At 41.9% G+C, this 26,520-nt stretch overlaps 1 protein-coding gene and 1 long non-coding RNA gene across 4 annotated transcripts in view; one reads left to right on the top strand and one right to left on the bottom strand.

Moving 5' to 3' along the window:
• KIF13B (kinesin family member 13B) overlaps nt 1-26,520 on the top strand; it is a 221,803-nt gene that overhangs the window by 171,938 nt on the left and 23,345 nt on the right. For all 3 annotated transcript variants that reach the window (XM_038397207.2, XM_038397206.2, XM_043510083.1), the window contains 7 exons: nt 2,533-2,709; nt 4,922-5,014; nt 7,081-7,233; nt 8,293-8,370; nt 9,082-9,135; nt 22,021-22,138; nt 23,238-23,371. In XM_038397207.2, the coding sequence (XP_038253135.1) occupies nt 2,533-2,709; nt 4,922-5,014; nt 7,081-7,233; nt 8,293-8,370; nt 9,082-9,135; nt 22,021-22,138; nt 23,238-23,371 (807 nt within the window). The remainder of the gene's footprint in view (nt 1-2,532; nt 2,710-4,921; nt 5,015-7,080; nt 7,234-8,292; nt 8,371-9,081; nt 9,136-22,020; nt 22,139-23,237; nt 23,372-26,520) is intronic.
• On the bottom strand, nt 20,797-23,241 carry LOC122459159. The gene is made up of 2 exons (XR_006279663.1): nt 21,119-23,241; nt 20,797-20,912 (listed from the first exon to the last, which is right to left on the bottom strand). It is a non-coding gene; the product is annotated as an uncharacterized LOC122459159 (long non-coding RNA).

Genomic DNA, 26,520 nt, shown 5'->3' with positions numbered 1-26,520 from the left:
GGGACAATGTATATCTTCAAATCAGCGGCACTGCGATGGCTACCGCATGGCCCCACAGTATGCCAACGTTTTTATGGCTGACTTAGAACAAGGCTTCCTCAGTTCTCGTCCCCTAATGCCCCTACTCTACTTGCGCTACATTGATGACATCTTCATCATCTGGACCTATGGAAAAGAAGCCCTTGAGGAATTCCACCATGATTTCAACAATTTCCATCCCACCATCAACCTCAGCCTGGACCAGTCCACACAAGAGATCCACTTCCTGGACACTATGGTGCTAATAAGCTATGGTCACATAAACACCACCCTATACCGGAAACCTACTGATGGCTATTCCTACCTACATGCCTCCAGCTTTCACCCAGATCACACCACATGATCCATTGTCTACAGCCAAGCTCTACGATACAACTGCATTTGCTCCCACCCCTCAGACGGAGATGAAACATCTACAAGATCTCTATCAAGCATTCTTACAACTACAATACCTACCTGCTGCAGTGAAGAAAGAGATTGACAGAGCCAGAAGAGTACCCAGAAGTCACCTACTACAGGACAGGCCCAACAAAAAAAAATAACAGAATGCCCCTAGCCATCACCTTCAGCCCCCAACTAAAACCTCTCCAACGCATCATCAAGGATCTACAACCTATCCTGAAGGACGACCCATCACTTTCTCAGATCGTGGGAGACAGGCCAGTCCTTGCTTACAGACAGTCCCCCAACCTGAAGCAAATACTCACCAGCAACCACACACTACACAACAGAACCACTAACCCAGGAACCTATTCTTGCAACAAAGCCCGTTGCCAACTGTATCCACATATCTATTCAGGGGACACCATCATAGGACCTAATCTCATCAGCCACACTATCAGAGGCTCATTCACCTGCGCATCTACCAATGTGATATATGCCATCATGTGCCAGCAATGCCCCTCTGCCATGTCCATTGGTCAAACTGGACAGTCTCTATGTAAAAGAATAAATGGACACAAATCAGACGTCAAGAATTAAAACATTCAAAAACCAGTCGGAGAACACTTCATTCTCTCTGGTCACTCGATTACAGACATAAAAGTGGCAATACTTCAACAAAAAAAACTTCAGAAACAGACTCCAATGAGAGACTGCTGAATTGGAATTAATTTGCAAGCTGGATACAATTAATTTAGGCTTGAATAGAGACTGGGAGTGGATGGGTCATTACACAAAGTAAAACTATTTCCCCATGTTTATTCCACCCCCCACTGTTCCTCAGACGTTCTTGTCAACTGCTGGAAATGGCCCACCTTGATTATCACTACAAAAGGTCTCCTCACCCCCCTTTCCCCCGCTCTCCTGATGGTAGTAGCTCACCTTAAGTGATCACTCTGGTTACAGTGTGTATGGTAACACCCATTGTAGCTACTCCATTCAAAACAGCACAAGAGTAGCGACATTAATTCTTGTGTACTGGCCAAATGCCAGTTTGGACAATTACTTTCTGCCTATGTAAAATTCCACCATAGTTTCATTTCAACAAGGTATCCTTTTTATTTTGCCTGAAACTATTGTGTTGCATTGTACAGGGAGTGTGCTAAGAGTACTTAAGAGTGTAGCACACTTTATTGTTAATTTATAGGGGGCAAGCACATGTTCAGATTTGTTTCTGAACTTTCTCTCTCTTGCTTGCATAATTTATACCCAGAAATACAATTTTCCATAAATGTGTCCCTCTCCTGTGTTTTTCCTGGTAAACGGATCAAGTTACAATACTTACGATTAACCTAATCAATGTCTCGCTCACGAAAGCTTATGATAAAAGCTCAAATAAATTTGTTAGTCTCTAAGGTGCCACAAGTACTCCTTTTCTTTTTGCGAATACAGACTAACACGGCTGCTACTCTGAAACAAAACATTTTGTACGCTAGTTCAAGCAGATGCAACAGTGGAAACTACAGTAATTCAAGCATCTTTGCTGCTAGCATCCTCGCACCCTCCTCAGTCTGAATTCTGCTAGTCAGTCAACCAGGTGTGGAGCAAGTGTAGGGACCAGCACTCAAAGAAGTGGAGGTCATTTACCTGTAACTGGATGTTCTTTGAGATGTGTGGTCCATATCTATATTCCCCTCCATCCTATCACCCCTCAGTCCCCTTTTCTTCGGATCCTACTGGATTCACAGTAAGAAGAACTGGACAGGTGTCAGCCCACACTGCCTCTTATGCCCTGGGTCTGGAGCATAAGGAGAACTGCTGCACATGTGTGAGCCAATGGACACTGCGTGTTGGAATTTACAGACTCAAGTGCATGATGTGCATGCACACTTACATGTGGAATACAGCTAGGGACCACAGATCCCAAAGAATTCCCACTTACAGGTAAGTAACCTCCATTTTAAAACTCAAATATCTTTGTTGGGAGACTAATATTGATTGTAAAATGACCTCTTATAAAACAGACATTTGTTTTTTACCAGTTCTAGGTGAACTAGAAATTTTTTGAGTTAAAATGTATGTATTAGAGGAGATGCTTTCTCTCCTTTGCAGGTGAAAGTAGAAGCCTCCTGGGATTCCACAGTCCATAACTGCATTCAGCTCAGTAAAGGAACAGCAACAGAGGAAAGAGTTTTCCTTATTGTGAGAGTAACTGTCCAGCTCAGCCATCCTGCAGAAATGCAGCTAGTGCTACGCAAACGTATCTGCGTTAATGTCTATGGGAGACAGGTACATCTTTTAAAACCCTCCAGTGAGTTTTGACTCCTGTCAAAGTGATGAGAGACCTGAGGCAAAGAGCTTTTGACTTGCTCTACACCAGAGTTCAGTAATTCCTGGCCCCCAGTCCTGTGCTCAGACTCCTAGTCTGTGCCTCACCTCACTGCAGCATTTTAACACTGGTGTGCGCCTTGTTTTGGTGGATTTGATAGGTTGCCAACATTGGGTTGAGATGGAGGTGTGTATTTTTAAATGTTTTATGGAAACTGTGTGTTTGTAATTCTGAGCCATGACAAGTGTCCCTTGAAGAAAAATGAAATTAACAGTGGCCTTCTAAAAAGAGTCTTTAACTAACTCTTAGCCAGAAGCATCTATAGAACAAAAAGAAAAGTGTCCAGTTCTTCTCTTGATGTAGTTTTTCTTTGGCTGGATACATGTGTTTGACATGTTGAAGTGATCTGGGTCCATTTTGTAGAAGCTTTGAAAATACCAAAATAATGTATACATTAATCAGTTCAGTTCCTCTTCCTCACAAGTCCTGCTGGGGACTAGACTTGGAGAATCAAGAAGGTGGGATACTGCATTTCACCCGTCCTCAGCAGCTTCAGTTCTTTACTTTGGTACACTGTCATAAAGAAGCATCAGAAATAGCAATAACCAGCTGTTATTTTGATTCCTTGTGTTTACTTAACACCGATTTGCTCTGTCCTGTGTAGGAATAACTAGATGCTTCAAGTTGCTAGTAGTCTGTGTGATAACTTCAGTGTCTTGGAAGATTATTTGATTTTTTTTTTCTCATGGCTTTTGTATGATGCCGCTAAATACTGGAGAGAATTGTTGTTTCAATATCATTAGTATTAATATGGTGAATAGTCTCTCTAATCCCAATCATTTAACATTGGAGAGAGTTTAGTAGGTGTTTCCTCAGGGCCAGGAGCTTGTGTTTTGTAGATTAGTGAAATTCCTCTAATTTGCCTATGTATCCTAAGTGAAACCCTGCATTATGTTTTCCCCGTCAGTAACGCTGACTGCATCTGTTTCTGGATACTGACCTCTCTCCCAGTCTGAGACATTTTAGGGGTATGCTAGCAGCAGTTGTGGCACACGTTGCTGTCTGTGGCTTCTCAGAACGAAAGTCCCTCTTGACCTTTTATTTTCTCCATTTGGCCTGTTCTGCCATGATGGAAGGTGCGGGAGGAGGAATAAGTGGAAGGCAGGAACTCAATGAATGGTCCCATTGAGGGAATGATCCCTGAAAATCTTCATTCCTTGATGAAGATGGTGGGAGGAGGGAGAATTCTGCTCAACACTGCCCCAAAATTTGGCTTTCCATGCCAGCGACAGTATCAGATAAGGTGGGGGTGCTGAGCTGCTCCTCTGTTGGCACTACAGGAGGCAGAGTCTGAAGCGAGGCCAGAAGGGGTATGGCCAAGCTCCAGGCACAGCCCTGTGGACACAACTGAGCTGCTGATAGTATTTGGAGGAAGAGAGGCACAGCGCCTAGATGTCTGACTAGGTGTGAAGTCATTCCCAGAAAGGAAACAGTGAGGCAAATTTTCCATTATCTAGAACTGGGGGGGAACCCATTTCACAGAAATCATTTGCAGGCTCCATTTATCATAAAGATTGTATTGAGTTTCCAACAATGCCCGATTTCATCTGAAAGCTGAGTCTATTTGCCATCACAAAAATTCAGCCTTCTCACTAGGTTTTTTTAATCCCCAGTGTTAATCTTTCCAGGCTGTTCAGACTCGGCAGCATCTTTCAATGACTCATCTCTGCATTAATTCAAGAATCCAGTTCTTAACCCTGCGCTGTGCCAAGTCAGCATAAACAATGACCATGCTCTCTTAAATCATTCTTCATAACGATCTCTTTGGTCAAGAATTTAATGTCTGTACTTGTCAATATTCAAGAAAAGTCACCCTGGGCTCTCCCCAAAAAAAAAAAAAAACATCTTGAACCAGTCAATCCTTTGTTTTCTAGTTAAGAGGTTACCTTGCTGTGTAGAAAGATAATCCCCTTTTTACATCCGTAATGAAGACAGAAGTAACTGATTTTGTCTTTATTTGGACTAAAGTCCTTTGAATGCTGCCTGCTTGTTTTGTCTGTTCTGTTGTTTGCCATATACAAACATTTGCTTTTGTTGAAAATGTTATTTTAAAACACTTTTTTTTTTTAAACTGAAACAACCGTTTTTTCCCCTTTCCTTCTTCCTCTATAGGGTTTTGCACAGAGCTTCCTGAGAAGAATGTCTCACCGAAGTTCCATTCCTGGCTGTGGTGTCACCTTTGAGATAGTCTCTAATATTCCAGAGGTGAATAACTAAGAATTGAAAATATCTGAAACTGTCAAAGGGACACCGACTTCTTGAAATCTCACATCTGGTTGAATATTCGTTGCCTATAGTTGCTACAAGTAATAAATAAGATTCCTAGAACAGACAGAGATTAGATAAACTGTTTTTTTCCACGTTGTGCACTTTGCAGCAGTCTGCATTGTTTACCCTGTTTAGTCATTTTTCCCTTGTCATTTGTGTGGGTCTTTCATACAGTAATGGGGAAGAGAAATATTTTAAGAAACCTTGTCCTGGGACTCAGGAGCAGGTTTAGTACCTAGCTACTTTTAATTTTTTTTTTTAAATAGAATCTAAATTTCAAGTGGAAGCTGTCCCTTAATAAATAATGCCTTGCTTTAACCCTTCAAGCACTGAGCCTCATCCTACTTTCCTTCATTGCCTCCACTCTTGCCTTTGTTCGGTCAAAACAGATACCCAATAACAGCCTCCAAGAAAGCACTGCGAGAGACAGACACACCTCCCACCCGAAGTGCGTCTGAAGCTGTAGTCTCTGTTTTGTTAACTTTCTTAGTTTTATTTCCCTTCATATAATAGCTTAGTATGTTGTAGAGAGCAGGCAAAGACCCAAATGTGGCTGACTTTAGTGCTATAAAATATCTGAAAACAGACATTTTACTCCTGGGGGAATTCTGCGCATAATATATAAAAATTCTGCATATTTTACTTGGCAAAATAACACAATATAATCATTCCAGTTTCAATTATTTTGGTAATTTATTTCAAAATACCTGTCAGCAAGTAGGTCTGTAACAGTACAGAATATAAAAAAGATTAAGGAAATGTTTGACAAATAGATTCCTTACTAGGCATATTAATACAGAACTTTGAGTAATAATTCATTTAAACTACAGTACAGAACCGTATTTTCCACACCCCTCAGAAGCAGAGCAAAGGCTTGGGAGAGTCATGGGTAATGGAGGAGCTGAGAGAGAGGGAAGTAATTGCTGGGAGGGAGCCTGGGAGTGAACCTGGAGGGTTGTGAGGTGTGGGTGGGAGAAGTATGCAACAGGTTTTTTGAGGGGGAGGGATTGTTAGGGAGTTGGGGAGCTTTTCCCATGCAGACCCTGGCTGATCTCAACCTCTCCCATTTAATCAGGCACATCTGTCCCAGTCCCCATTTGGCCCAGCACCCCAACTTTTTCCTATCCCCATGTGGCCCTGCACCCTCGCTCAGCCAGGCATGGCTGCCCCATCCCCATGTGGCAGTGCACTCCCCATCCTCTCGTCCCCATGTGGCCCTGCACCCCCCACTCCCACTCAGTGTTGTCACCCAACTACCTCCCATGTCCCCACCCCAGTTTGCCATACCCCTCCCCTCCAACTAGCCCTTCTGAACTCCAGTCTGTGTGACCCCTCCCCTCCCCCAGCAGCTCTGGGTGCCCTGCTCTGTTCCTCCCCTATCCCATGCCTTCTCACCTGGCCTCTGCCCCCTCCCTCTCCAAAGCTGGCTCCTCCAGCATGTGAGCCAGCTACCCTCTTCTGATGCCACATTAGCCCCTGGCGAGTGAAAGGTATAATTGCAGCATGACCCCTCTTGTGGCTTCCCTTCACCTCCTCGAGTCCCCGTCAGCATCAATTATTCTGGGGAAGGGAATCTATGGGAGACGTTAATGCTGCGCTGGCGCAGTGGCGCAAAATACCCCCAAGAATAGTATTTACATTGCTTGATGGTGATATCTCCCCATGAAACATTGCTGACAAGGAAAGAGAACCATAACCAGCCTTTACAGCTGAAGGGTTAGACTCATCAAAAACAATAGAAGCACCCATCTAGCTTCTATGCTGCAGGAGCTCCTAAAAAGTCTTTGTTGGGGATTCCTGCATGTACTGCAGAAGTAGATTAATTTCTTATCTAATTTAGGAGAAGATTCAATGTTGAATCAACATTATCCATTTTTTCAAAGCTTTCCTATGGTCTGTACAGGAAAGATGTGTTGTTTTTTGGTTGGTTGGCTGTATTTTGGGGGGTTTTTAATTGGAAATATTTCCTTTAAACAAGGCATTCTTTCTTTTCTTCTTCCCAGGATGCTCAGGGAGCTGAGGAGCGGGAAGCACTAGCAAGGATGGCAGCTAATGTTGAAAACGCAGTTTCAGCTGACTCAGAAGCCTATATTGAAAAGTACCTGCGGAGTGTGCTGGCAGTGGAGAACATTCTCACCCTGGATCGTCTTCGCCAGGTGTCTTTTTTTTTTTTTTTTCCCCCCCAATGCCAGAGTTGACATCAGTAAATATATTGACTGAGAACACTGTTGTGATAGAAATCTTTTTATCAGTGTATGCAATGGCTTAATAAACAAGAGGGCCTCTTCAGTATATGCCTCAGCTCTTTAGAGTGTCCTGACACAGACTTCGAAGGAAGCAAGTGCATGATGGTAGATCTTTCACGTAGTTGTTACTCCTTCTAAATTGTATGCAGTACAGGTAGGATTGAAGGCTTAATATCAGTGGCACTGTCCATTCTGGGTTTCTCTGTGTGTGTTTTGAAACACAATGTGCACTGCCAGAATTGTATTTCAAAAAAGATAGTTGTGTGTGGAGTTGGCTTTAAAACTAAACCCAGAGTTTCAGAAAGCAAGTTTTCTGACGTCATTAGCAAACCTTGTGTCATCTTGTACATGCTATCCATTGGAGTAACCAAGCCTGTTCTATCAATAAGCGAGACATTGATTAGGTTAATCGTAAGTATTGTAACTTGATCCGTTTACCAGGAAAAACACAGGAGAGGGACACATTTATGGAAAATTGTATTTCTGGGTATAAATTATGCAAGCAAGAGAGAGAAAGTTCAGAAACAAATCTGAACATGTGCTTGCCCCCTATAAATTAACAATAAAGTGTGCTACACTCTTAAGTATTGAAAGCAAGTTTACTTTATAATTACTTTAAAATAGGATCTCAGCTAGGAAAAGGAGTCTCACTGTTCACGTCTGTTAGAGATATAGCCCTCTCATAGATTCAGGGCTATAGATGCTCAATGGCCTTCTAAAGATTATGTAAAATTCTAGCCATACCACTGAGCAAACAGTTAATAGTGGACCAAACTTGCCCACTCCCTGTAAACTTCCTACTATCAGCATACTATATGAGACATTAAAGATTAAATTGTGAAGTCTCCTTTCTTCTATGGTGCATTAGGGCTGTGTTGAAATATTTTCATGTATATGCAAAACCACACTTCGATCACAGTGTAGATGCTTGTAAAGTGTTTCTGTCCTGATGTCTTGACTGGTCTGCAGGAAGTTGCAGTGAAAGAGCAGTTAACGGGGAAAGGAAAACTTAACAAGAGGAGTCTGAGCTCTCCCAACGTCAATCCGGTAAGTATGCCACAGTTGCATCGATAGCTCCATGAGGAGGGCAGACCATACAACACACAGGGCCCTAAGCTGTCCAGGTGGGAGAATAAGACGATGAGTTGACTCTGGTCTCATCCCCCAATTGCACCCTTCCTTGGTGGTGGGGGAGATAAGCCAGCATGTGAATTCCTGAGCAGAGACAAAACCCACACATTTCCATATCCTGATCACATAGGCTAGCATTCTAAACACCCATACCTATCCAGACCATGTAAAAATAGCCATGTGAAATGTACTTCTGTACACACTACTCTTTTTTGAAACAAAGGTATTTCATCCAATTATCAAGTTAATATTTTGTGCTTACAACTCTTTTTGTCTGAATATCTCAAGGCACGTTATAAATTCCAGTAGTAATGAATTAAGCCTCATACATATTTTCTGTAGAAATTATATTTTCTGTTTAACACCTGAAGGAACTGAGACAGAGATTTTTGGCTTGACCAAGATCACACAGGAAATCTGTGGCAGAGCTAGGGATAGAACCTAAGGGTCCAATCAGTAGAAGTTCTGCCATAAACTTCGGTGGGGACAGCATTTCACCCTAAACTCAGTTTTGTGCTATAACTGCAAGACCATCTTTCCTGCTCTTATGTATTTTCAAGACACATTTATTAGAGGTACTTAACATTTTGCAGAAACTAATGTATGTTTTCACTTCAACCATTTCAGATATCTGGAAGCCGTCAAGATTTAGCTCCCCTGTACAACCTTGGCAGTCAAAAGGTAAACATTTAAAGCAATTTGTGGCCTTTGAAGAGGAGATCAGGAAGAATCTCTTCTTCCTTTTTGTGGTGTGTGGCCCCAGAATCAACCCCATCACTTACCATAAAAAAAATATCATCGGGACATGGTTCAAAAGTAATCTCGATTTATAGATTCATAGATACTAAGGTCAGAAGGGACCATTCTGATCATCTAGTCCGACTCCTGCACAGCGCAGGCCACAGAACGTCACCCACCCACTCCTATGAAAAACCTCACCCATGTCTGAGCTATTGAAGTCCTTAAATCATGGTTCAAAACTTGAAGGAGCAGAGAAGCCTCCCTCCAGTCAACCATGCCCCATGCTACAGAGGAAGGCAAAAAAACCTCCAGGGCCTCTCCAATCTGCCCTGGAGGAAAATTCCTTCCCGACCCCAAATATGGCAATCAGCTAAACCCTGAGCACATGGGCAAGATTCACCAGCCAGATACCCAGGAAAGAATTTTCTATAGTAAATCAGATCCCATCCATCTAATATCCCATCTCAGGGGATTTGGCCTATTTACCCTGAATATTTAAAGATCAATTACTTACCAAAATCCCATTATCCCATCATACCATCTCCTCCATAAACTTATCGAGTCGAATCTTAAAACCAGATAGATCTTTTGCCCCCACTGCTTCCCTTGGAAGGCTATTCCAAAACTTCACTCCTCTGATGGTTAAAAACCTTCGTCTGATTTCAAGTCTAAACTTCCTGGTGGCCAGTTTATACCCATTTGTTCTTGTGTCCACATTGGTGCTGAGCTGAAATAATTCCTCTCCCTCTCCTATATTTATCCCTCTGATATATTTATAGAGAGCAATCATATCTCCCCTCAACCTTCTTTTAGTTAGGCTAAACAAGCCAAGCTCCTTAAGTCTCCTTTCATAAGACAAGTTTTCCATTCCTCGGATCATCCTAGTAGCCCTTCTCTGTACCTGCTCCAGTTTGAATTCATCCTTTTTAAACATGGGAGACCAGAACTGCACACAGTATTCTAGGTGAGGTCTCACCAGTGCCTTGTATAACGGTACTAAAACCTCCTTATCCCTACTGGAAATGCCTCTCCTGATGCATCCCAAAACCGCATTAGCTTTTTTTCACAGCCATATCACATTGGCAGCTCATAGTCATCCTATGATCAACCAATACTCCAAGGTCCTTCTCCTCTTCCGTTACTTCTAATTGATGCGTCCCCAACTTATAACTAAAATTCTTGTTATTAATCCCTAAATGCATAACCTTACACTTCTCACTATTAAATTTCATCTTATTACTATTACTCCAGTTTACAAGGTCATCCAGATCCTCCTGTATAATATCCTGATCCTTCTCCGAATTGGCAATACCTCCCAGCTTTGTATTATCTGCAAACTTTATTAGCACACTCCCACTTGTGCCAAGGTCAGTAATAAAAAGATTAAATAAGATTGGTCCCAAAACCGATCCCTGAGGAACTCCACTGGTAACCTCCCTCCAACCTGACAGTTCGCCTTTCAGTAGGACCCGTTGCAGTCTCCCCTTTAACCAATTCCTTATCCACCTTTTGATGTTCATATTGATCCCCATCTTCTCCAATTTAACTAATAATTCCCCATGCGGCACGGTATCAAATGCCTTACTGAAATCTAGGTAAATTAGATCCACTGCATTTCCTTTATCTAAAAAATCTGTTACTTTTTCATAAAAGGAGATTAGGTTGGTTTGGCATGATCTACCTTTTGTACAACCATGTTGTATTTTGTCCCATTTACCATTGACTTCAATGTCCTTAACTAATTTCTCCTTCAAAATTTTTTCCAGGACCTTGCATACTACAGATGTCAAACTAACTGGCCTTTAGTTACCCGGATCACTTTTTTTTCCTTTCTTAAAAATAGGAACTATATTAGCAATTCTCCAATCATTCGGTACTATTCCTGAGTTTACAGATTCATTAAAAATTCTTGCTAATGGGCTTGCAATTTCAGGTGCCAATTCCTTTAATATTCTTGGATGAAGATTATCTGGGCCCCCCGATTTCGTCCCATTAAGTCCCTGCCTTAGTCATCTCTTTTCCAAGCTGAAAATTCCCAGTCTTTTTAATCTCTCCTCATACAGAAGCTGTTCCATATCCTTAATCATTTTTGTTGACCTTCTCTGTACCTTTTCCAATTCTAATATATCTCTTTTGAAATGGGGTGACCGTAACTGTTGACATTGCACTCCATATGATTTTATGAAAATATGCTAATAAGTGTGAATATAATGTAACTGGAATATGCTTCATGCAAAAGGTTTCTTGTAAGGTATCATTACAAAGCTTATAATCCACTGAGTGTGGTCGTCCAATTTTGTATAAATGTATCATTCTTGTATCTGAAACTAGAAATACGAAATATAACTCTGAGGTCCTATTGTAATTATGCAAAGTGTGGGCCATTAATGATGGTTTGGAATCTTGATGGCTACCATCAACTAGGACAATTGGTTGTAAATAGATTTATTTACTTGCAAGCCTTCCTGTGAGTCAGGCCAGGAAAAATGAAGGCTTGGGGTCTCCCAGGACATGTGACCATGTCACCTGGTACTGGAATCCATCTTAAACCTGGTGCTTTTCCATTTAGAAGGAGGGATGGGGACCCAGAGAGACAAAAGATTCCCGCCTTGTGCCAAAGCTAGATAAGAGGGTGGAACAGAACAAAGTGGGCAGTCATGAAAAATCTTCTAGCTACCACCTTAGCTGAAACAAGGACTGTATCGGGGAAAGGATTGGGCCCAGACTAGGAAGGAGTGCAGTCTGTGAAAGAAGTGTATTGGAACGTATCTGAGGGTGAGATTTTATCTGTAATCAGTTTCTTAATGTATTAGGCTTAGACTTGCGTGTTTTTGTTTTATTTTGCTTGGTAACTTACTTTGTTCTGTCTGTTATTACTTGGAACCACTTAAATCCTACTTTTTATACTTAATAAAAATCACTTTTTGCTTATTAATTAACCTAGGTGGCTGTATTAATACCTGTGGGAGCAAACAGCTGTGCATATCTCTCTATCAGTGTTATAGAGGACGGACAATTTATGAGTTTACCCTGTATAAGCTTTATACAGAGTAAAACAGATTCATTTGGTGTTTGCATCCCATTGGGAACTGGGTGTCTGGGTGCTAGAGACAGGAACACTTCTTAAGCTGTTTTCAGTTAAGTCTGCAGCTTTGGGGCACATGGTTCAGACCCTGGGTCTGTGTTGGAGCAGACTGGTGTGTCTGGCTCAACAAGACAGGGTACTGGAGTCCCACGCTGGCAGGGAAAACTGGCTCAGAGGTAGTCTCACTACATCAGGTGGCAGTCCCAAGGGGGTTTCTGTGACCGAACCCGTTACAACTGTGCAGTATTCATGGTGTGGGCATACCATGAATTTATATAGTAGCATTAGGATATTTATTGTCTTATTATCTATCCTTTTCCTAATGGTTCCTAACATTCTGTTTGACTGCTACTTCACACTGAGCAATGTTTTCAGAGAACTATCCACCATGACTCCAAGATCTTTCTTCAGTGATAACAGCTAATTTAGATCCCATAATTTTGTATGTGTAGTTAGAATTATGTTTTCCAGTGTGCTTTACTTTGCATTTATCAATATAATTTTCACAGGCCGTTTTGTTGCCTAGTCACCCAGTTTTGAGAGATCTCTTTGTATAGTAACTGTTTGCTGCCTGTTTTGGACTTAACTATCTTGAGTAATTGTGTATTGTCTGCAAATTTTGCCACCTCACTGTTTACTCCTTTTTCCAGCTCATTTATGAATATGTTGAACAGCACAAGTCCCAGGACAGAACTTTGGGGGACCCTGTTATTTATCTATCTCCATTGTGAAAACTAACCTTTTATTCCTACACTTTGTTTCCTGTCTTTTAACCAGTTACTGATCTGTGAGAGGATCTTCTCTCTTATCCCACGACTGCTTACTTTGCTTAAGAGTCTTTGGTGAGGGACTTTGTTAAAGTCCTTCTGAAAAGTCCCAGTGTGGTATATCTGCTGGCTCACCCTTTTCCACACGTTTGTTGACCCCCTCAAAGAATTCTGATAGATTGGGGAGGCATGATTTCCCTTTACAAAAGCTATCTTGACTCTTCCCCCACAATCATGTTCATCTATGTTTCATGCTATACTGATGCCAATGAGTAACTCCATCGAAAACAACGGTGTTGTACCAATATGAAACTGTTGTAATTGAGAGGCGACTTAGCCTGTTGGACACATCTTTCTTTCTTACGTAGTCACAAAGCTCCAGCTGTTCAGGTGCAGCTGTTTTATAGTTTTGTAGAAATGTGTAACTTGTGGCATGGTGAAGTGATCCACAGGCCTCCTCTTTCTAGTTAAAACTAACTAGATGGACATGAAACAAGCAAATGTGTTACAGTCCTGCACTGGCAGCTGGGCAGTGAATTAGAAGACACCACAGGTCTTTTCTACATCTAACCTCTGTGATTCTGTAAGGTTTCCATGGAATAGTCTTTCATTGTTAGTGTCCAGGTGGCTCGCTCTCCCCAACCCTCACTCACTTTCACTGGGCTGGGGCAGGGGCTTCGGGTGTAGGAGGGGGTTAGGCTCTGGGCTGGGGTTTGCAGGCTCTGACTGGGGCCAAGGATGAGGGGGTTTGAGGTGAAGAAGGGGGATTCAGCTTGTGGGGAGGTGCTCAAGGCTGGGGCAGGGGTTTGGGTGCGAGGGTGTGTGAGGGCTCTGGGCTGGGGTGGTGGGCTCTGGGCTGGGCCCGGGGATGAGGGCTTTGGGATGCAGTGGCGGGGGGCTCAGGGCTGCGGCAGGGGGTTGGGGTGCAAGAGGAGTCTAAGGGCAGGCGGTTGGGGCTCGGGGTTGTGGCGTGGCCTTACCTAGGGCGGCTCCTGATCAGCGGCGGGAGGGGGATGGGCTAAGACAGGCAGCTTGCCTGTCCTGACACTGTGTTGCGCATGCCCCAGAAGCAGCCAGCAGATCAGATGCTAGAAAAGGTGGGTGGACAAGAGGCTCTGCGTGCTGCAGGAACCGCCCCATCAGCTCCCAGCCAATGGCTCCTGGCGGGGGCAGCGCACGAAGCCCCATGGCCTTCCCGCCTAGGAGCTGGACCTGCTGGCCGCTTCCAGGGTGCAGCGTGGAACCGGGACAGGTAGGGACTAGCCTGCCAGAGCACCACCGACTGGACCTTTAACAGCCCAGTTGGCTGTGCTGACCGGAGCCGCCAGGGTCCCTTTTCGACTGGGTGTTCTAGTCAAATACCAGACACCTGGTCACCCTAGATGAGGAAGAAATGGTAGGAGGTTCTCTTGCAGCCACCAAAACAGTCCCTCTGGAAATATTCTAACCAGGAGCCAGAATGGTCTTACAGCAAGAGTTGGCTCTTCATTTCTTTGCACATAGGTGAGTGGCAGCACTTCAGAATAAGAGATTGGGAAAATTCTTTGCCAGGAGTGGAGCTGGGGAGTGTGTGTAGTGGCGCTTTTTTTTAGAAATCCATTCAAAATTAGCTGTGCATACCAACGTCGCAGGCATGCACAGATTTTTACAATGGGCAGCTTCTGAAGAGTTAACCCACCATCGCCCCTTTGACAGAGACCTTTATTTAAAATCATTATGGGGAATCACTTGTGGGCTTTATTTTTTTTTAACGCTGCATTATAGAATTAAACCATCCAGTTGGGACAGGGAGGAGGGAGACACTACTGTCCTAACTCAAAAGACAATAGTTACTCCAGCTTTATACTCTGGTAACTGAGCTGCATTTGGTCCTATCTCTGTCTTTGAGTTATGTCTGCTTGCTTTAGAGAGGACAAGCCAATTTTTTACTACAGAGCTGATATGGTTTTTGGGGGGAGAGAGGAATTCTATTATATCTTACACCTCATTACAAGTGCCAAATGAGTTACAATTTAGAATCTTTCCCTGGTAATATAAGATACAGTAGGATTTTTAGATCCCATGTCACTTGCACTGGCTGTTAACTGGGATTTTTTGTCTTGTAAATTGAGCAAATTGGATACAGAGTCAATGAGAGGGGCTCATTATGGAGTCTGATCCATTTACAGTCATTCTTCTGACTATAGCCACACAGTGATAACATTCTTTACAAGTAGGCCCTAAAATATATTGTTAATGATATCCATTCTATCCTGGTCATGTCTGTCTCCCTTCGAAATCTATGGGGAGCTGCAGCCCATGTTGTATCTCAAAGCCATGTGGGAAGGCAGGGCCACTTGAGCTTAAACCCCAGTTGGCACTAGTGATATTTCTCTAAGTTGTATCAAAGTAGATCAGTGCAAATTTGTGCACTCTCCTATTTATTACAGCAGACAGGGATAGGAATGGGGCAAGGCAATATTTAAGAACAGTGATTGCGCTTGGATAGATGACACTAAGGCTTTCATTCCTGTGGTTTAGTGGCAGCATTTTAACAGCCTGCCAACTGGGAAAAAATAGTTGAGGTTGGTGAAGCCTAGAGAACACTTTTAGGAAGTAACCCATAATATTTGCTATAAGACTCCTGTGCACATTGGGACTGACTTCAAATCAGCTTTTTAGAATTCTTCCTGGAGGATAGAGTGCTAGATTGTCAAGGACCAGCAGTGAAGAAAGAAAGCAATGGGAAAACATTCCAGAAATCAGTGAGACATTTTAGAAACAACCTTGTATCAAAACATGGCAGGGAACATGTGTTCTTCCAGTGGCTATTTTTGATTTGCTAAATTAAGTCCATTGACTTTGGTGTTCAGTCATTTGGCAGTGACCATGTATTGTGTACATGGAACTACAGCTCCTTCAGACAAAGGACTTATAAGCACTTTTCCCTTCCCCTGCCACCCTTCTTGACTGGAACCTAAAGTTTCATGGCCCTGAGTCTAACCAATTGGCATTAGTTATAAATTTAGAAGTTTCAGTCAGTAAATGTACAAAACAAGCGAGAGCCATATCTAATAAACATACGTGAAACCTGGGAACTGCATCAAGTTTATATATAACACATTCTTGCATTTTTTCTGTCCATGGTACAAATCTCTAAATAGCTCTTGGTCACTGAACAAGTTTATATTCATATTGCATAGGTCTTTTCCCTTCCATTGACAGTTGACCATTCTTTCCCCCCTTCTTTTACCTCTGTACTATTTAGGAAATATTATTTGGTCCCTTGGGTTCTGTTATCCACTCTATACTGATCTGTTCTGTTGGCAGTACACCTTTTTACTCTATGACCGTTAGAGTAGCTCCATCTGCCACTGCAATATCTCCTCTTGGATGGCTTGCTGGCATCTCAAAGTCAATTGGTCATAGTCATCCTGATGAATCTTGCCTATTGTCCAAAACTGGGAGGATCTTTCCTCTGTCTTTTTCCATATGTTCAATGCTGAGAACTACTGTTCTTCAAATACTTGTACACATGGATGCCATTCTAGGAGTATGTGTCTCCCCACGATCCTGAGGGCATAAAGCATGGAATGGGCCCTAATGCCTCTGTTTCTTCTCATCACCTGTGGCAGTGAGACAGAATTTGTGTCCACCTGCTACCCTTTAGCACTTTTCTGTTAGTTAGAAGCAGTTTAGTTCTTAACATTTCACTTTATTTAGCCCATTGGCAAAATAATAGAAATAGCGTTTTAGAAAATATGACTCTCTTCAGTACTGAAGCATCAACCTTATAGCTGTGGCACAGTTTCCAGGCTTTAAGTCCTGTCCTTCCTATGAGGCAGCAATGCCCCTGTATGATGGTCATTCTAAAGACCTCTTTTGCCTTGGAGAAGATTCCTTTCCTGACAAGTGCTCCATCTGTAGAACTTTCTCCAAATGGATCCAGAAAGCCTGAGTCACTTGGCTGAAATTATTTCTATTGGAGCAATCAATGAAGGGCACTTTTGACTCTACTGGCTGTAGAATGACTGTGCCTAATAGGGTACAAAATGTGAGCGAGGCCAAACAGCAAAAATTAAGATGTTTGTACACCAATGCGAGGAGCCTAGGTAACAAAATGGAGGAACTAGAGCTACTGGTGCAGGAAGTGAAACCAGATATTATAGAGATAACAGAAACATGGTGGAATAGTAGTCATGACTGGACTACAGGTATTGAAGGGTATGTGCTGTTTAGGAAAGACAGAAATAAAGGTAAAGGTGGTGGAGTAGCATTGTATATCAATGATGAGGTAGAATGAATGTAAAGAAATAAGAAGCGATGCAATGGATAAGACAGTCCGTCTGGGCAAAAATGACATTGGGGAAGATAACTAGTAGAGCCTCTCCTACGATAGTGCTTGGGGTGTGCTATAGACCTCTGGGATCTAATTTGGATATGGATAGAGCCCTTTTTAATGTTTTTAATAAAGTAAATACTAATGGAAACTGTGTGATCATGGGAGACTTTAACTTCCCAGATATAGACTGGAGGACCAGTGCTAGTAATAATAATAGGGCTCAGATTTTCCTAAATGTGATAGCTGATGGATTCCTTCATCAAGTAGTTGCTGAACCGACTAGAGGGGATGCCATTTTAGATTTAATTTTGGTGAGGAGCGAGGACCTCATAGAAGAAATGGTTGTAGGGGATAATCTTGGCTCAAGTGATCATGAGTTAACTCAATACAAACTGAACGGAAGGATTAACAAAAATAAATCGGCAACTAGAGTTTTTGTTTTCAAAAGGGCTGACTTTCAAAAATTAAGGAAATTAGTTAGGGAAGTGGATTGGACTGAAGAATTTATGGATCTAAAGGTAGAGGAGGCCTGGGATTACTTTAAATCAAAGCTGCAGATGCTATCAGAAGCCTGTATCCCAAGAAAGGGGGAAAAATTCATAGGCAGGAGTTGTAAACCAAGCTGGATGAGCAAGCATCTTAGAGAGGTGATTAAGAAGAAGCAGAAAGCATACAGGGAGTGGAAGATGGGAGGGATCAGCAAGGAAAGCTTCCTTATTGAGGTCAGAACATGTAGGGATAAAATGAGACAAGCTAAAAGTCGAGTAGAGTTGGACCTTGCAAAGGGAATTAAAACCAATAGTAAAAGGTTCTATAGCCATATAAATAAGAAGAAAACTAAGAAAGAAGAAGTGGGGCCGCTAAACACTGAGGGTGGAGTGGAGGTTAAAGATAATCTAGGCATGGCCCAATATCTAAACAAATACTTTGCTTCAGTCTTTAATAAGGCTAAAGAGGATCTTAGGGATAATGATAGCATGACAAATGGGAATGAGGATATGGAGGTAGATATTACCATATCTGAGGTAGAAGTGAAACTCAAACAGCTTAATGGGACTGAATCGGGGGGGCCCAGATAATCTTCATCCAAGAATATTAAAGGAATTGGCACCTGAAATTGCAAACCCATTAGCAAGAATTTTTAATGAATCTGTAAACTCAGGAGTAGTACCGAATGATTGGAGAATTGCTAATATAGTTCCTATTTTTAAGAAAGGAAAAAAAAGTGATCCGGGTAACTACAGGCCAGTTAGTTTGACATCTGTAGTATGCAAGGTCCTGGAAAAAATTTTGAAGGAGAAATTAGTTAAGGACTTTGAAGTCAATGGTAAATGGGACAAAATACAACATGGTTTTACAAAAGGTAGATCGTGCCAAACCAACCTGATCTCCTTCTTTGAGAAAGTAACAGATTTTTTAGACAAAGGAAACGCAGTGGATCTAATTTACCTAGATATCAGTAAGGCGTTTGATACCGTGCCACGTGGGGAATTATTAGTAAAATTGGAAAAGATGGGGATCAATATGAACATCAGAAGGTGGATAAGGAATTGGTTAAAGGGGAGACTGCAACGGGTCCTACTGAAAGGAGAACTGTCAGGTTGGAGGGAGATTACCAGTGGAGTTCCTCAGGGATCAGTTTGGGGACCAATCTTATTTAATCTTTTTATTACTGACCTTGGCACAAAAAGTGAGTGTGTGCTAATAAAGTTTGCAGATGATACAAAGCTGGGAGGTATTGCCAATTCAGAGAAGGATTGGGATATTATATAGGAGGATTTGGATGACCTTGTAAACTGGAGTAATAGTAATAGGATGAAATTTAATAGTGAGAAGTGTAAGGTTATGCATTTAGGGATTAATAACAAGAATTTTAGTTATAAGCTGGGGATGCATCAATTAGAAGTAACGGAAGAGGAGAAGGACCTTGGAGTATTGGTTGATCATAGGATACTATGAGCTGTCAATGTGATATGTCTTATGAAAGGAGACTTAAGGAGCTTGGCTTGTTTAGCCTAACTAAAAGAAGGTTGAGGGGAGATATGATTGCTCTCTATAAATATATCAGAGGGATAAATATAGGAGAGGGAGAGGAATTATTTCAGCTCAGCACCAATGTGGACACAAGAACAAATGGGTATAAACTGGTCACCAGGAAGTTTAGACTTGAAATTAGACGAAGGTTTCTAACCATCAGAGGAATGAAGTTTTGGAATAGCCTTCCAAGGGAAGCAGTGGGGGCAAAAGATCTATCTGGCTTTAAGATTTTACTCGAAAAGTTATGGAGGAGATGGTATGATGGGATAATGTTATTTAGCTAATCGCCATATTTGGGGTCGGGAAGGAATTTTCCTCCAGGGCAGATTGGAAGAGGCCCTGGAGGTTTTTCGCCTTCCTCTGTAGCATGGGGCACGGGTCACTTGAGGGAGGATTCTCTGCTCCTTGAAGTCTTTAAACCACGATTTGAGGACTTCAATAGCTCAGACATAGGGGAGGTTTTTCATAGGAGTGGGTGGGTGAGATTCTGTGGCCTGCATTGTGCAGGGGGTTGGACTAGATGATCAGAATGGTCCCTTCTGACGTTAGTATCTATGAATCTATAAGAGAATCACGAGTTGAAAGATGATTCAGCAGTTCATAAACTGCATTTGGCCAGTGCTCTGATAAGCTATCAATGGTACCTGAGTCTCCAAAGCTACCAAAAGGCCTCAGACTTTGTCTAGAGGTAGCAAATGGTCAGTACAGACCTCTGGGGATCAGTCAGTTGCTCCTGCTGACTGGCAGAAAGGAGCACTATTCTAAGACCCAAACATAGCATCAATCGCTTTTCCTGGTACCATCAAAGCACAGTTCCTTCTTCCAAGCCTGACCTGCAACTGGGATCAGTTCTACTGCCTGATGCATGCTGTTTGGCACTGGCACCATGGCAATTGAGCTCCGTCACCGACCTTTCTATATTGGTTCCGGCTACCTCCTTACTATCTGCAGTGATGATGTTCTCACTGGTGTGAGAGATGAGACCCTCATTGGCCCTGATCTCTACAGTACCCCTTTCTTCAGAACCGCCTTTTTCAGTACTGTCTGTATTTACAACTTCTAGAGACCTAGCTATTATGCCTGAACTAAAATCTCCTCTTAACTAAATAAATTAGCTCCACCATCTCACATTAAATCATGATCTGCTAGGGCCCAAGCAACCTCACTGGCATACTTGAGGAACATTTCTGTATCAGAAATTTGCAGGGCTGCCAGTTAGAGGCTCAGTACATATTATTGTTCAGCACTACTTGTTAGTTACAGCTACTGGATCTGGTGTCTAGTTTGGTAAGGCAGTCCTGAAATCTTTATTTAAGTAGACTCCAAGCTCCCACCTCCTTAGGGTGATAAATGATAGCTAATCACCTAGGGTGGGATTGTGTGGACAAAAACTTGAAAAAAGAATGGTCACTTATGGTAACCATGGGTGTTTGAGATGTTGTATTCACGTGGATTCCACAACCTGTCCTCCCTTCACACTATTGTAGAGTCTTTTAGCTTTGGGGTTCTGTATTGGCAAAAAGAAAAGGAGTACTTGTGGCACCTTAGAGACTAACAAATTTATTAGAGCATAAGCTTTCGTGAGCTACAGCTCATGAAGTGAGCTGTAACTCACGAAAGCTTATGCTCTAATAAATTTGTTAGTCTCTAAGGTGCCACAAGTACTCCTTTTCTTTTTGCCAATACAGACTAACACGGCTGCTACTCTGAAACCTGTATTGGCAAAGGAACTGAAGCAGTTGGGCCTGCTCCACCTTTTATGCCTTGGGGTGGAGGGTGGGGTGTACAGACATCATATCAATGGATGTTGCAGGCCAAAGTGCACATAGGGTGCATGCAAACCTAAATGGGATCCAAGTGAACAAAACTTCTCTAAGAACACTTACTGTACAGCAAGTAGTTTTTCCTCTTCGACTTCTTCCTTCCTTTAGTGCAGGCCCTCTCTAGATCCCGCCACTTAATATCTCCACATTTCATCCCTATCTGCAATGGTAAAACACTAGCCCATTCTCAAATTACTTCTCTCCTTGACTGTTGGGTATCTGCCATAATCCATTTTCTTTTTCTTCCGTCTCTCTTCTTTCCAAGTGTATAGAACACAACAAGCAAAGTCAACTTCGTTTCTTGCTGATCTTATCTCCTTTCATACTACTTGAACCTATGCACTAGCTTTCCTTCAGCCCAAAGAGCAAGGCTGTCCACATTCATCTGTTCTCATTATCTCCTGCTCTCCCTCCCTTCCATGCAAACTTCAGTCTTGAATGCTACTTTAGAAGGCCACAAAGTCTTCCTTGATTTTTGGGTTAGAAGGTGTCAGTATGATCATCTAGTCAGACCTATGCATAATGATAGAATTTAACTCGGTGATTCTTGCAATTAGCCCTCAGTGGTTGTAAGCGGACAAACGAGTCTGCCAGTGTCAATGGGAGCTGATGATGCCCAGCATCTTGTAGGATTGAGTATTTAAATCAACTGAGAACATTTTGGGGCATGGGTTCTGACCTTAATTTTGCACATTCTACGTACTGCAAAGCATTGTATATGCTGGCATGCTGTATAAGTATTAGCAGAATCTGCACAATACTTTTGAAAATATAAACTTACTTTTCTTCTAGGGTCGATGGGAGAGCCAGCAAGATGTATCCCAAATTTCAACACATTCTGGTAGTGGGATGACCCCGTCTTGTACATCTTCGTCAGCCTCTGCTCAGCAAAACCATTCTAATGATCCAGGTAACAGCTTTCCCAAAGCTAAATCGGCCAAGGTAAAAGTTTAAAGTGAAATATTCTATTTGGAACTGCAGGAGAAAAGGGGGTGGAGGTAGTCCCTCTGGATATACAGTTAGAATTAAAAAAACCAAAAAAACGCTTCTTGAGTTCTACCGTTGTGCTCTGTACTATGCAAACACGCATTGAGCATCAGTAAAAACTTGACATTCACTGTCCTGAGTATCTGCTCTACCCATTGTCTTTCTTTACTTTTGATATGAGGAAACCACAGCTCTGCAAACCCTGGTTGTTATGATGAGTGTTTAATGGTGCCCATGGTTTGTGAAGACAGTCCTTGCCTCCAGAAGCTTAAATTCTTAAATAACAGACAAAGAAATTCAGAAACATAATAATACACCATATGTTATGCAAGTAAAATTGCAAAGGCTGCAAAGCTACCAATGTATTAGAAAATAACAAAGAGCAGATCGGGATGGATATTTTGCATATAGAGCTCAATGTATAACGGAAGAGTGCAGTGATAAAGTTGTCTGTTTTATGTACTGGTTATAACTAGTGTTTCTCAAGGGGGATGAGAACAGAGTGACAGCAGTAGAGTAAAGGAACAGGTATGAGCTGGGAGAGCTGTATGACCTTGGTTATGTGCTGATGCAGTCAAAATTACTTACTTCTAATCCATTTAGCTATTTCTAGGGTGTGATTTAGTAATCAAGTTTACCTTGTTAAAGTTTTGCACTTGTATAGTAATATTTTATCATCCGTGTTGCTTGTTTCTGGATTTTAAAATTCTACTACTGCAACTCTTAAAGCATTTAGTGTTTCCGTATCCATCTATGTATCTTAAGCCTTGTCATCCTATGTGAGAGAGGGAGCTCTTATGCCTGTTTGACAGAAGGGCAAACTGAGCCTCAGAGAGTTTGTGTCTTGCCCAAGATCACACAGGAAGTCCTGACTACTAGTCCTTTGTTGCTCTGACCTCTAGTCAACTCCCTCCCTAGTGCTGATTACAACATTAGAAGGTTCATAGGTTTTCTATTGTGAAAGAACCATAGCTGCTGTTTTACACTTTTATAAAAAAAAAAAAAAAAAACTTTGTTGACAGGACTCGGTAGCCTGGCTGCCTCCTACCTGAATCCAGTAAAATCCTTCGTGCCTCAGATGCCAAAGCTGCTTAAGTCTCTCTTTCCTGCTAGAGATGAGAAAAAGAGCAGGCAGACCTCTCCTCTTGCCCAGCAGGTAAAAAAAAAAAAAAAATACATACACACCCCCACACACCCCAATATTGGTGAGCACTGTTATAATGACTTGCTGGCAGAAAGCTGTTTTGTATGTTGCTGCAGGGCAAACCAAGCTTTTAGTCATAGTAAAAGCTTATATGATACATTTCCCCTCCACTCTATCCAGAGATAGTGGAGAGCTGTTTTAACTTATTGGTACTCTCAGCCCACTTGGCTTTTTAAAAGTGCCAAGTGTGCAACTAATGTGATTTATGGTAATATCACTTGCAGCAACAATAGTAAAATTTATGAAGTGCACTTAGTGTTGTTTGTGTATTGCCAAGTGGAAAATGTAATTCTATTTTTAATTCCTGATTTCATTTCCCATCACCCTACCCTTTAGCACCTTTTCCCTCTGACTCGCGCAATGCACTTGGAGCAGTAATTTTTATTTCTATCCCTGTCTCTTCTGCATGCCAGAGAAGCATCTCATCTTTTTCATATGCTGTGTAAGTCTCCACCTATTCCAGATTCAGCCCTTGTGCTCCAGGTAGCAATTAATGCATAGTTTAAATATCAGAAAACACTATCCTTTATTTTAGATAGAGACATTTATAGCATAATAGAAGTGCTCAGATACCGCAGTGATGGGCACAGCACAGGGACATGAATGTGAGAGAATATTATTTCTGACTATTAAAAATAAATAAAATGGCTAATGCATAAATAGGAATGTACAGAGTTTCTAACATTTGGCTATATTGGAGAGCAACCCAAGGTTTTCCAAGACTATTGGATCAATATAATGAAATGAAATGATAAAATTAATACAAGCTTAATGCTTTTAGTTTTCTTAATGTAACAAGTCAGCTGCATTATAAACTCAGGTCACCTGCTGCCCATAAGAAACGTACATATATTCTTCATTGGTCTGTCAGTAAATGAACTGAACTTCCTAATCCCCATTGGGAACAGCAATACATAGAAGAAAAAGCAGTAATTGAAGCAGAGCTATAGAGCTAGCTTCCTCCTGTATTGCACCAAAAGATAAATATCAACTGTTGGAGTATGACTTGTTTTTGAAAACATAAATTGTAACTTCACATGATCTTACTTGCACTTCATCTATAATGGGCCTGATATAAACATGGTCTCATGGGTTAAATGCAAGCTGAAGGAATGTAAAAAAAGGGTATTAGTGATAAATGGCAATATATTGAGCAGGAGGTGCTACAGGGATCAGTGTCAATTGTTCAGCTTTAAGCCCTTTTTAATCTGGCAGAGGCATATGGTAAATTTGCCAACTCCTGCAGATGTTACTGAAGTGGGAGGTGTTGCACATTCCACTGAAGACTAAAACACAATAAAAAAGATATGACCAGGGAAGAAATGATACTGGACCTAGAAAAATACCAGCTAGTGCACCTTGAGGTACAGAGGCAGGACAAAACTCTGACATCCAGTGGCAAGGAAGATAATGGAAATGGTGTAATGCCAGCGATGGTAGCGAATGGCCAACTAGAAAATATTGCTGCCAAAAAAAAACAACAAAAAACGCCAAAGTGAAATTCCAGTGGCACTTGCAAAGGAATTTCATCACTTAAAAGGGAATTGATGGGCTTCTTTCTGGTACAGAGTGCACCTTGAATATTGTGCACAGTGAATAGGGTGCCCTTTAGATGCCGTATAAATACCCAATTATCAGATGGCAATCAACAAATTGGAGGGAATTAGAGAAGAGCAACAAAAATGACTAAAAGGCTGGAGGGATTGATTTACGAGGGAAGAATAAAACATCTAAATTGGTTTAGCTTCATGAAAGGAAAAATAACAGGTAGAAATGTGACACATCTACAAGCATTTGAATGCAAATAATGAAGAGGGTGACTGATTGCTTAGAAGAGTTCTAGGGGATATAACTAGAAGAAGAGGGATGAAATTAAGCAAAGGGAAACTTTAGAAATTTTTGTTGATACTAATTGAAAAGTGAGATCTATTAGACAATAGAGTCTAATAGATTCTGAAAGGAAGCAGTGGAAGGCCTTATCTCAAAAATACACATCAGTCCACAGACATTAACAAGAAATTGCTTTCAATTACTTGGACAAGTGATAGCATATACCTTTGTGACACAATATGCCACGTTATGCCTTTGATGTTTCCAGGGTTGGCTCAGGATGGTTTATACCCTGAACAAACGCAATCTGAACAAGCTGGTGTCCCAACTTGTGGAAAGACCTACACAATGTTTGTGCAGGTGTTCCATTCATCCAGGTCTTCCCAACCATCACCATAATGACACATGCATCTCTGGCAGGTTGGGAAGTACATTTAGGGATCCATACCATTCAGGGCACAGTTACATATCAACCTCCTGGAGGTGAAGGCAGTAAGGAATGCCTGTATCCACTTCCTGCCATTAGTCAGCAGCAGATCCACAAAAATCTTGACAATGTGGCCTGCATGTTCTATATCAGCTGGCAGGGGGAATGAGATACTCTTCTCTTTGTGCTGAAGCAATGAGGCTATGGAACTGGTATATAGCCAACCACATCCTAATTTCAGCAGCCTACTTCCTGGGCATAACAAAACACTTAGGCCAATGACCTCAGCAGGCACTTCTTCCAGGACTATAAATGGGAGTTGGACTCCCGGATTCTCAATCACATTTTTGTGAGTTGGGGCATTCCAAAAGTGCATCTCTTTGCCACAATTACGAACAGGAAGCACAAACTATTTTGCTTGAAAGGGGCTTTGGGCCCTCACTCACTGGGAGATGCTTTCCTCATTTGTGGATGAGGCCTTCTGTATGCATTTCTTCCAATGGCCCTGAGATTGAAAATGGTAAACAAGATCAAGCAAGACAAAGCCAAGATCATAGTAATAGTTCGAACGTGACCCAGACAACCCTGGTACTCTTCCTGGTTTGTTCAGCTGTGAGTCTTTCATCCATTTCCAATCTCCCGCACCCCAAAGATAACAGTAGACTCTGTCCCAACCTGGGAATTCGTAGCCTCCAGGCTTGGTTAATGGATTGTTCGCGGGAATAGAGATGTCCTGTTCTGCAGAGGTATAGCAGATATTAAATAGTAGGAAAAGATCTATGCATCATACTTACTTGCAGAAATGGAAAAGATTTCACCACTCGTGTGATCAGTGACATCTATT

The sequence above is a fragment of the Dermochelys coriacea genome, chromosome 3 (genome assembly GCF_009764565.3).
Source record: "Dermochelys coriacea isolate rDerCor1 chromosome 3, rDerCor1.pri.v4, whole genome shotgun sequence".
In the NCBI taxonomy this organism is placed as follows: domain Eukaryota; kingdom Metazoa; phylum Chordata; order Testudines; family Dermochelyidae; genus Dermochelys; species Dermochelys coriacea.
The sequence above is the reverse complement of the archived record's forward strand: the minus strand, read 5'-3'. Positions and strand labels throughout refer to the sequence as shown.